The sequence below is a fragment of the Rhineura floridana genome, chromosome 5 (assembly GCF_030035675.1).
Source record: "Rhineura floridana isolate rRhiFlo1 chromosome 5, rRhiFlo1.hap2, whole genome shotgun sequence".
NCBI classification, from domain to species: Eukaryota; Metazoa; Chordata; class Lepidosauria; order Squamata; family Rhineuridae; genus Rhineura; species Rhineura floridana.
This window is the reverse complement of record NC_084484.1, coordinates 187762401-187774439: the sequence shown is the minus strand read 5'-3', so window position 1 is coordinate 187774439 and position 12039 is coordinate 187762401. Positions and strand designations below refer to the sequence as shown.

The 12039-nt window shown below is 48.1% G+C and overlaps 1 protein-coding gene across 1 annotated transcript; it reads right to left on the bottom strand.

Moving 5' to 3' along the window:
• Positions 1–303: 303 nt before the first annotated feature.
• Positions 304–9849, bottom strand: LOC133386042 (olfactory receptor 52D1-like). The gene is made up of 3 exons (XM_061629667.1): positions 9820–9849; positions 4076–4977; positions 304–340 (listed from the first exon to the last, which is right to left on the bottom strand). Exons 1-3 carry the CDS (start codon positions 9847–9849, stop codon positions 304–306), a joined length of 969 nt encoding a protein of 322 aa, XP_061485651.1.
• Positions 9850–12039: the final 2190 nt, after the last annotated feature.

The window sequence follows — 12039 nt, the reverse complement described above, 5'->3', positions numbered from 1 at the left end:
TGTCCACCTTGACTAATGGTCTTCCAGGCCAGTTGAAACCAGTTACCATTGTGAATGTGCTTTCAAGCAAACCTGGTACTCTCATTGTTTCATTCTGATAATCATGGGGGATTGTAATGCAAAAGTAGGGAACAGAGAAGAATTAGGAATTGTGGAGAAATGGGGTTTGGAGACAGAAATGAAGCAGGAGAAAGACTTATTGAATTCTGTGAAGCCAATAATTTGTTTCTTGCAAACACATTTTTTGAGCAACCGAAAAGACATGTGGACGTCACCAAATAGTCAATATAGGAATCAAATTGATTATATAATTGGCAAAAGAAGATGGAGAAGTTCTATACTTTCTGTGAAAACAAGACCAGGAGCAGACTGTGGTATAGATCATGAACTGGCCGTATCAAAAATCAGAGTAAAGCTAAAGCAGAACAACAAAGCAATCACAATGCCAATTTGAATAACATCCTAGAAGAATATAAAGATCAAATAAGGAACAGATTTGAGGCTTTAAATTTAGTTGACAGAGAACAAGAAGAACTATGGAGTGAAGTCAGAGACATTATCAGGGAAGAATGCAAAAAGACAATACCTCCAGTTTAAAAGAGAGAAAGATCTCAATGGATGACTGAAGAAACTCTTAAAATGGTTAAAGTGAGAAGGAAAGCAAAAGCAAAAGGAGATAGAAACACAGTCAGAACCCTAAATGCAACAATACAACGACTAGTACGTAGGGACAAAGAGAACTATTACAATAGTTACTGTATAGAAATAGGACAACAAAAAGTGTAGAACAAGAGCCCTGTTCCAAAAGATTAGAGAAATGAAAGGGAAATTTAAACCAAGGGTGGGGATGTTGAACAATCAACAGGGTAACGCACTGACTGACTGAGATGAAATAAAAGGAAGATGGAAGCAATACACTGAAGAACTCTATAAAAGAGATGCAAGGATGACAGATTCATTCATGGAGGAACCGTATGATGAAGAACCAGAAACTCTAGAATGTGAGGTGAGAGCTGCTGTTAAAATTCTTGGAAGAAACAAATCACCAGGAATAGATGGCATACCAATAGAGTTGCTACAAGCTACTGAGACTGAATCTGTCAAAATTTTGACTAAAATCTGTCAAGAAATAGGGAAAACTAAACAATGGCCCACAGACTGGAAGCGTTCAATATACATCCCAATTCTAAAGAAAGGGGATCCCAGGGAATGCAGTAATTATCGAACTATTGCCTTAATATCCCATGCAAGTAAAATAATGCTCAAGATCCTACAACAAAGGATCTTACCATATATGGAGTGAGCAATGCCAGATGTCCAAGCTGGATTTAGAAAGGGAAGAGGCACCAGAGATCACATCGCAAACATAAGCTGGATAATGGAACAGACCAAGGAATTTCAGAAGAAAATCACCCTGTGCTTTATAGATTACAGCAAAGCCTTTGACTGTGTAGATCATGAAAAACTATGGAATGCTTTAAAAGAAATGGGGGTGCCACAGCATCTGATTGTCCTGATGCGCAACCTATACTCTGCACAAGAGGCTACCGTAAGGACGGAATATGGAGAAATTGACTGGTTCCCCATTGGAAAGGGTGTGAGACAGGGGTGTATTTTATCACCCTATTTATTTAATCTATACACAGAACATATCATACGGAAAGCAGGATTGGACCAAGATGAAAGAGGTGTGAAAACTGGAGGGAGAATTATCAATAATTTAAGATATGCAGATTAGATACTATACTACTAGCAGAAACCAGTAATGATTTGAAACGAATGCTAATGAAAGTTAAAGAGGAAAGCATAAAAGCAGGACTACAGCTGAACATGAAGAAGACTAAAGTAATGACAATAGAAGATTTATGTAACTTTAAAGATGATAATGAGGACATTGAACTTGTCAAGGATTATCAACACCTTGGCACAGTCATTAACCAAAATGGAGACCATAGTCAAGAAATGAGAAGAAGGCTAGGACTGGGGAGGGCAGCTGTGAGAGAACTAGAAAAGGTCCTCAAATGTAAAGATGTATCACTGAACACTAAAGTCAGGATCATTCAGACCATGGTATTTCCGATCTCTATGTATGGATGTGAAAGTTGGACGGTAAAAAAAGTGGATACGAGAAAAATCAAGTCATTTGAAATGTGGTGTTGGATGAGAGCTTTGCGCATACCATGGACTGCGAAAAAGACAAATAATTGTGTGTTAGAACAAATTAAACCAGAACTGTCACTAGAAGCTAAAATGATGAAACTGAGGTTATCATACTTTGGACACATCATGAGAAGACAGGATTCATTAGAAAAGATAATAATGCTGGGAAAAACAGAAGCAAGTAGAAAAAGAGGAAGGCCAAACAAAAGATGGATTGATTCCATAATAAAGGAAGCCACGTACCTGAACTTACAGGATCTGAATAGGGCAGTTCACGACAGAAGCTCTTGGATGTTGCTGATTCATAGGGTCGCCATAAGTCGTAGTTGACTTGAAGGCACATAACAACAACAAAATGTGTGTCAAGAAAATGCTACAGAATTGCACCTGCAAAAACAACCCCACCTGCTTGGAGGTGCTTTCTAGCTACCACCAGCCCCAGCCAGGATGGCCGTATGGTGATGGGCCTGATGGGAGTTGTATCCAAATCACCTGGAGGGCACCTGGTTGGGGAAGGCCAGCTGGCTCCCACTTACAGTAGCTCTCTGAGGGCTCAGAGAGAGATGCTCTTGAAGCTAATGCTTCTGCAGGCCAAGCATGTCCTCTGCTGGTGCGCTTGGGGCCCCTTCCCAAATTTGTCACATGGAACTGTTCCCGAGACTGCCCCCCGCCATCCCTCTTCAGTGCACAGTGCGTCAGTCATACACCTCAAACTCCACCAGTCACACAAAGGCATGTGTGTTTTCAAAATGTGAGGAGGGAAGTAACACGTTTTGAATCTCAACCTCCCCCCCCACACACACACAACAGACATTGATAATAAAGCTGCATTGTACTTTCCCCCTTTCAAAATGTTTCTTTTTTCAGAAGTTTTGCTCTGGAACCAGACCTGAGTGCTGAGATAAATACATTATCTCACTCTCTCACACGTACACATACACTAGTACGTTACATTTTTCTTCGCCTTTCCTTCAAAGAGCAGCATACAAGCTTATTCTCCCCCACCACTTTTATCCTCACAACAACCTTGTGAGGTAGGAGAGAGAGAGAGGAGGGGCAAAGAAAGGGGGTTCTGGGCTTAGTCTAAGGACCTCTCTCTCTCTCTCTCTCTCTCTCTCACACACACACACACACACACACACACACACACACCTCTGCAGGCAAAGAACTTTACACAGAGTCCAAAGTAGACCTTCCTTCCTAATCTTCAGTCTCTCACAGCTGCAGGAATGTTTTTAGAAAGCCAACTGCTAGCCTGGAGCTGGAGCCCAACTTTTTTTCTTCTTGTTTTTTAAGATCTTGAGAAGCAAGGATGATAGTTCTTTGTCCAAGGATGAAGATAGTCCCTTCAGGACCCTTTGCCCAGGCAATCCTTTTTTCTGAAGAAGACCCTTTTTGCTGCACAACGTACCATTTTCAAAGCCAGTATTGCAAACTTATTTTTCAGAATGTCAGCTTCTGCATACAGAACATATAGCGGAAAAGCACAACTGCTCATTCTGAGGCAAAAGGAAAGTATCCCCACATTCATTGCAAGCCTGAGATCTTCAGTCCAGAAGAGAGGAAGGATCTAGAGGGCAACAGGAATCTTAAGCAGGAAAAATTTAAAACAGCCTTCCCCAACCTGGTGCCCTTCAGATGTTGGCAATCAGGCTACTTAAAATACTTGCACAACAGTTTCCTCACAGCCCGTAACATTCTGTGATAACAGTATGAGATGGGAAGGACAGCAGAACAAATGGCCTATTAATTTCCGGGTGAAACTCTTTCTTACATTTTAGAGGGAAGGTGGGGAATGCTTTAAATGAATGAATAAAATAAATAAAACCGATGGAGCCATTTTTATTTATTTTGGGGGGAGGCAGGAGGAACCAGAGTTCAGCACCACTTTCCGGCTTGCACAAGAGCCTGGGACAGCCTCTCCCGAATCCGTTTGGTTTTCACCGCGTAGACTACGGGGTTCAGCAGAGGTGGGAAGAGCTGGTAGATATTGGCCAGAAGGATGAGGAGATGCTGTGGGATGCTACCATGGCTGAAGCGGTGCGCAAAGAATGAGAAAAACGCAGGGGTGTAAAATATGAGTATAACACAGAGGTGAGAGCCGCAGGTCTGGATAGTTTTGAGGCGAGCATCCTTGGAAGGAAGGCGGAAGATGGCCCTGAGGATGAGGATGTAGGAGACAGCGATGAGGACCACATCCAAGCCAGGAGACAAAAGGGTGGTTGTGAATCCATACCAGATGTTGATGGCTATGTCTGCACAGGCCATGCGGGCAATGCCCATGTGCTCACAGTAGGAGTGGGGCATCACCCTTTGCCCACAATACGGCAGCCTCTTGAGGAGGAAAATGGTGGGGAACATCACGCAAAAACTCCTCAGAAGAGCTGCCAAACCAATCTTCACAATAGCAGAGGGAGTGAGGATAGCTGCGTAGTGCAGGGGCCTGCAGATGGCGACATACCGGTCAAAAGCCATGGCCAGGAGGATGGTTGACTCCGCGATGAAGCTGACGTGGGTGAAGAACATCTGGGCAAGGCAGGCACTGAAGGAGATCTCCTTGGAATGGGAGAAGAGGACACTCAGGGTTTTGGGCACTGTGGAGGAGGACATGATCAGGTCAGCCAGTGCCAGCATGGCCAAGAAGAGGAACATGGGCTGGTGGCGGAGGCTGCGCTCCGTGGCAATGATGAACAGCAAGGAGGCGTTACCAAGGAGGGCAAAGGCATATATCAGGCAGAAAGGGACGGCGACCCAGCTGTGATACGCCTCCATGCCCGGAATGCCAACCAGGATGAACGAAGGAGGAAGGAAGCTGGTCTGGTTGGTGGAGGTGGGCTTGTCCGCACCCGGAGGCATGTTGGCAACTTCTGCAAAAAGGTGGGTAATATCATGGCCCACTGATGTGAAAAACTAGGTGGTGGACAGAAAGTGGCAGGATGGATATGGCGGCCCCAGTCTTTGCTGGCAAGTCTCAGCTTGACCTGGCACAAGTTGACTTTAAATGAACTTCCATTCATTTGTTCAGTTTAGCAGTCAGTATTTTGGGCAAAATGTAATTCATTGTTCTCAGTAAATGCAGCATCACAAGGATTTCACAAAGCCCCAACAACTGGCTAAAGATGACTCACCGCCGCACTGGGGAGGGGAGGAGTTCTCCTTGGATGGGCTTCTGCTTGTGAGGGAAGCAGGTCCAGTGTTGCTGGGAGAGAGCAGGAGAGACCCTAATTTATCTTTATTGCATGCGATTCCCAGGAGCCTCCTCCGTTCTCAGCTGCAGGTAGTGGAGGACGCGGCTCTGTTGCCCCAGCAGGTGGTGAGGAAACTGGGAATTCTCCCAGCTCCCATTTCGTGGCATGTCTCAAGCCACTTTCTTTGCTTTCCCTCTGCGAGTTATTCCAGGCACAGCTCCCAGATGATGCGACTCTGCTCCAACAGGCTCCTTCAGGGCCTCTCCGCTGGGCTGGGAGCAGCTCCCGTTGGACCAGGAGAACCAGCAGCAACAGCAAGAGGCTCCTGGTGAAAACAGAGGAAGTTGGCACCTGCGCCCTCCCTCGGGCTCTGCACCAGGGGAGGGGTGTCCCGTTGGGGTCCCACTGCCGCTGCCTGCCTCCCAGCCTCCCCCTCTGAGCTTCATGCCCTTCTGCGGCCTGGCCTCACCTGGTGTGACCGGGCTGGGGAGCTGGCAAGATTAATTTGCTGGGGGTAGGGGCACTTATGCATCCCCCAAAATGGGAAATACATCACCAAGAAAAGAGGTCAAAAGAGGATCCGCATAAGATTAGTATGTGCTAATTAATGTATGTACAAACCTACACATTTAGAAAAACAATAGAATTCATCATCATTGTGACCGAGGGGAGCTCTCTGCCCAGTCTGTTGCCGTACAGGAGCTCACTGCTGATGGGCAAATACAACTCTCTCTCTCTCTCTCTCCCTCTCTCTCTCTCTCTCATTGTTTTTTGTATCTTTAAGCCGCCCTCGGAGCAGACAACCCTTCCAAGAGAGAACTGTTTTCTGGCAGGCAGACCTTCAAACAAAAGTCTGAAGAGGAGGACTTGGGGGCAGTCACCCTATTCATCTGTAGTCTCCTCAGGGAGAAAGTGCCCCACCAAGACGCCCAACTCCCCATATGAACCAACCCAGACCTTGGTTCAGCATCTGCAGCACATCTTTGTGTGATTCCTCCAAGGGAGGTGTGGAGGGCAGCGACACGAGAATGGACCTTCTCAGTGGTGGCCCCCACGTATGGAACTCTCTCCCCAGGGAGACATGCCTGACACCATCATTATCTGTCTTTAGGCACCGGGCAAAAACATTCCTCTTCTGCCAGGCATTTGGCTCTTAATCTTTGGAGGGTTTCTGACATTGTAGTCTCTTTTAGAGGGTGGGTTGCTCCACCCTCTTACCCATGTATTGTGTTTTTAAACTTTTTAGTTGCATTAGTTTTATATTGATTTTAACCTTTTTGTTATACGTCACTTTGGGGTCCTTTCTATGAAAACAGCAACTAATAAAGTTAATACAGCAATACATCCAATGGACTGGGCCAAGCCCCCTTACATTTCTCTGAAAGGCTGCCCTCTGCGCAGGTGTCTCCTAGAGCTGGGTCTGTGTCCAGTTGCCTGGCTGGCAGTGGGCAATTTCTTGCCCTTTGAAAGAGCTTTCGGCCACCCAGGAGGATAAGGCCCTGGCTTTGGCCAGGAAGGAGGGACCTTGCATGGGCGGGGAAGAGATGGGTCCTGGCATAGCACCCGCTCATCATGGCGCAGACACCTGCTCCTAGCAGGGTGCAGGAGGCCCTCAGCTAAGGGGGAACCTGGGATGGAGGCGGGAACAGAGGAGGAGGGATGGGAGAAGCACAGGAGTCAACTGGAACACAGGAAAGCTGCCTTAACCCTTGCCAGTTCATTGGTCCCTGGGGCTCCGTATGTCTCCCACTGGCTGGCAGCAGCCTTCCAGGGTTTCAGGCAGAGGCCATTCCAAACCCTACTGGGAGGTGCCGCTGCAGATTGAACCCGGGACTTGCTGCATGCCACTGAGCACCAGCAGGCCTTGGTCACATCACATGGGAGGTATTCATTTCATTCATTGGCGATCACTCATGGCCAAGTAAGATTGCCTTCCAAGATAAGGTCTTTGCTTGGAAGACGCCTGTGCATGAATTTGTTTTATGTGGGGAGATCGGAGCACGACGATCAACACACAATCTTGACAGAAAAAGGCTTTGATCCAATGGCATGGGTACCATGACGATTGGAAGTCCTTTATCCGCTGCAGCCTTCATCCGCCTTCACAGCCGTTGTAACGTACACATTGTTATCCTCCGCCTGTTCTGCTGTTGAGGACATTCTTGGATTGTTCTTTGTCTGGTTCCTCTCCCTCGACCTTACCCCCATGGGTGACCCTGCTGGGAGCACATGACTCCCGACGGCATCGCTCACAGGGTTCACTGGAACACGCAAGCCACTCACCACTGCAAGGTGACGATCAGCGATCACATGGGAGGTAACTAGGGGGAAGAATGGGTCAAAAGGGCCTCCCTTTTCTTCCAGTCCTGAGCTGTACTCGGGGTGTGTGTGTGGGGATCCAGTGTGGGCCCCAGAGCTCCTCCCCTGGCTAGGCTCTTCCTACAGCACCAGGGCACCTGGAGTCTCAGAACCGGGTCCTGCGGCTCAAGGCAGGGTGGAATAAGAGAAATGTTTGCTCCCTCTGTTGCCTCTGGCATGGCTGGGGGGGTGAGGAGTGGGCTTCCTCCTGGTGCGGCTGAGGCTCACACCCCTTGTCCTGTTTGGTGAGCCCCTGGAGGTTGCTGCAGCCAGTGTGTGGCCGTCGTTTCCCTCCTCCCTCTCCAGCCGTCCCTGTTCCCTGCTTGACAAAAGATGCCTTTTCTCCCTCAGTGGCAAGAAGGGCTGTGTCTGCTTTTGGCAGGCAAGGGGGCGATGTGGGGGTGCTGCTGCTGTGTGGCTGGGCACCCCTTCAGTGCCAGGCACAGGTGGTGCCTGAGCAGCGTAAGGAGGCTCAGGCCCTCTTTGGAGGGACCGACCAGGAGATGAGGATGCTGCCGTAGACAGCCTGAGTCAGACTTCGGGCCCACCTAGCTCCAGCAATGGCTCTCCAGGGTTTCAGGCAGGGAGTCTCTCACTTTGGGGACTGAACTAGGGCCTTCTATATGCAAAGCAGGTGTTCTACCACTGAGCAGTGATTGCTCTTCCCTCGGTCATTGCAGCCTGTACCGCCTGTGGGGTTCACGGAGCTGGGCATGCGTGCGCTGTGGTATATTTGTGTGGGGGCAGGAGACTGTGATGGGGAATTTTGTGGTTCGTTGGACTGGGGGTCCTTGAGGGAATTGAAGACACAGGCTTGCAGCAAAAAGGTAGGCCTTTATTGGATGACAAGCGTACGCTTGGTCAGTCTCCCTCTGAGTGAGCAGAGAACTGCAGCATGGTACTGCTTGCCTGGGGTTTTTATACACTTCAGGACGAAGAAATCAACATTAACGAATCTGGAGTTTACACATCAGTATTACATAGGCATTACAGTACTACATAGGCATTGCATAGACATTGCATTGGCATTGCATTGGCATTGCATTATGTTCTAGTCAATTTGGCAAAGTTCAGAACTTCACATACCAGTACATTTTCGTTATGAGCTGAGTACTCCCACTGGAGTTCAAGCTGTGCCAAGCATTTCATGCATTTCAGCTTAGCAGGCAGGAGACACAGTACACCAAGGAAAGGATTTTAGATGACTGCTACACTATTAGAAATATTATAACCTTATAATTCCCAAAGAATATATTTTTATATATTGTTTGAATATAAGAATTCTCCATCAACTACAGCCCTAGGGGTGCGCCTCCATCATTGTGAGTCCATTGGCACCTTGTTTGTGGCTGGCATGTGGGCACTGTTGCTATCACAGCCCCTGACTAATGACAGCTGGTGGGGATTCCAGGGATGCTGGGCGGGGGCAACAATGGCATATATTTATTTCCCTACCCAACCAACCTGTGTAATTGTTTGTTTTAAAATTCTCTGTTCAGTCTGAATTTTATTCTTATGTTTTATGTTTTAAAAGCACTCTGAACTTTTGAAATGCTAAAATGTAAATGTACTGCCTTCAAGTCGATTCTGACTTATAGTGACCCTATGAATAGGGTTTTCATGAGGCTGAGAGGCAGTGACTGGCCCAAGGTCAGTGAGCTTCATGGTTGTGTGGGGATTTGAACCCTGGTCTCCCAGGTCGTAGTCCAACACATTAACCACTATACATTTATAAAATAAATGTTTTTCATTTGTAAAAAAATCTTCAGAGGCTGAGTCTTCTCTTGGTGCCTCACATCAGTCCTGGGAGATTCATGTAATCCTTAAAAAAAAAAAGCGCTGACCACAGTGAGACCTCCGCTGTTCTCACCCTCCACAATTTCCAAATTTTGCTCCTTATTTTCAAGGGTTCCCTCACTTATTTCTCTGCAAGCCATGATGTGCCCCTTCCCTGGTTTTTATAGAGGAGTAACACCCACTCCAAGGTGGATCTCGCCCTTTACAAAAGGCCACCGAAGAGTCTGGCTGGCTTTGCTTGGTGGTGTGAATGTTCTCACAGGATGGATGATAGTCACGCTGAATAGCTTGCACGTTCAAAACCCACAGAATGCACATAGAGGTCAAAAGTGGTCACAACAAGCATGATATCTCACAGCGGCAAAAAGGGCCTGCGCACCTCAGCTGAACATTTCCGGGCCTTCCTCCTCCTCCACCACCACCTTTTTTGCTCTTGCAACCTGATCTTTGCCCTCTGGCCTATGCCTGCCATGCATCTCCTGATGCCATTTCCTGCTTTCCTCTGCTGGTAGCACTCAGTGTGGTATTCATTAAATGGACACTGCAGGACAACCAGGCAGGACTTGGGCCACAAGTGGCAGAGCCAGGTGGTCACAGACGCGTGCCTTGGCAGTGGAACAGTCTAAAAAGCCCCTGTGCCTTCCCCAAATCCAAGGCTCATTATAGGTTCCCCCTTGGGAGCTGGTGGGGTGGCTCATAAGCCCTGCAATGCCCCAAGGATGCCGCCTTGTCCTGGCAAAACTGGAGCCCAGCAAGTGATTAGCGCTCGACTGTCTTGCAGGGATTAGCGTAAGTGAAGCTGGTCACAGAGTGGCCACTTCCACTCACAGGTTTGGGGGAAGGACTGGCATGGTGGCGGTGGTGCTCTGTCTGGATGGCTGCTGGCCAGGGAGGTCCCTGTGAAGTGCTCAGGATAAGTGGGGAGGGGGAGCGAGCTCTCAGCAGCTTAGCAGTTGGGAAAACAATAGCCCCTCTGCAGAGAACTTTTGGCTTCAGGTCCATCCCTCACTCTGCGGCACCCTCGGGGCGTCCTGGTCCCAGTTCATTTACTGCCCAGTTGTAGAAAGCAGGGTTTTAAAACAGATGCGAATTTAGACAAGTGCAAAATGGGAAAGGAGGCAATATTTTACCAGTGAGTCTTCTGTCTGTAGTAGCCCTTTTCAGATCTGAGACTCAGGGCCCATCCATGCCTCCTTTTAATCGGCGATATAACCCTCTTGTGTGTTCATTCATTTGCTGGCATCCATATGACGTTCTCCACCATTTTGGACCTTCTCCTAGTTAAATCTGCTTTTACCTTGCTATAAACCAATTGTTTTTTCGTCCCAATTATTAACCGCTCTAACCTCTGTAATGAGGACATACCGTCTCCTCCCTCCCTGCAGAGCCCAGTGGCTAGCTTGCAGCGGCATCTCGCTGGTGGTCCTGGGCCACTTGACCTTGGTGCTGGGGGCCATCATCCACGGCTCCCTCCTGCGCCATGTGGCCCAGCCCGGGCACACCATCACCTCGGAGTATGCTGTGGCTAATGTCGTTGCGGTGGCTTCTGGGCTCTTGAGCATTGCTGCCGGTGTCCTGCCGATCCTGGTGTCCTGGAGCTTCTCCCGCCATTGCCTGCCTTGGATCCTGGTTGTTATCTCCCTGGCAAATGTCCTGATCTCAGGAGCCTGCTGCATGGGGCTGGCACTTGCCATCTCCCTCACTGTTGTCAACGGTGGCCGTCATCTCTTTACCAGTTGCAACAGTTCTGCCCTTCCAGCTGATGCCCACACTGTGATAACAAACGAGTGCCCTTTTGACACTAACCACATCTATGACACAGCACTGGTCCTCTGGCTTCCTTCCTTGCTGATGGCAGCAGTGGAAGCCGGTTTGTCTGCCTGGTGTTGCACAGCCTCCCTCTCTCTCTGTGGAATTGCCCCCTCTTCAGCCTCCTACAAAGTGGCCCTGCTTCTGGCAGCTGCCCCACAGGAGGTGGCTGCTGAGGAAGGCTCTGAAGGGGAGCCTCACCACCAGCCTCTGGTTGAAATGGACGAGGAAGGGTGCTGCTTTTCAGAGTGGAGGGAAGAGAGCTACCCACTTTTGCTGCTAGACTGTCCTTCATGTTCTTGAACGGACAGATGGGCTTGTGTTCAAGGTGCAGAGCTGGCCAGGCAGGAATCTCCACCAAATTGTTTTTTTTTTTTAAGTGTTTTTAAATTTGTATATTTGTATATTTGTTTTTAATGTTTTTAATTGTTGTAAACCACCCAGAGAGCTTCTGCTATGGGGCAGTATGTTGTTGTTGTTATGTGCCTCCAAGTCGACTATGACTTATGGCAACCCTATGAAGCAGTGACCTCCAAGAGCATCTGTCATGAACCACCCTGTTCAGATCTTGTAAGTTCAGGTCTGTGGCTTCCTTGATGGAATCAATCCATCTCTAGTTTGGCCTTCCTCTTTTTCTATTATCTTCCGTTTTTCCAAGCATTATTATCTTTTCTAGTGAATCATGTCTTCTCATGATGTGTCCTAAGTATGATAACCGCAGTTTCAT

Excerpts from the sequence above, each read along its gene's own strand:
- LOC133386042 (XM_061629667.1), bottom strand. The coding sequence starts at position 9,849 with ATGCTTGTTGTGACCACTTTTGACCTCTAT. Across the intron at positions 4,978-9,819 it reads TGACCACTTTTGACCTCTAT|ACCAGCTTCCTTCCTCCTTC; the intron begins GTGCATTCTGTG and ends TCCACCAACCAG. Across the intron at positions 341-4,075 it reads AAACGGATTCGGGAGAGGCT|TATAGAACTTCTCCATCTTC; the intron begins GTCCCAGGCTCT and ends TTTCACAGAAAG.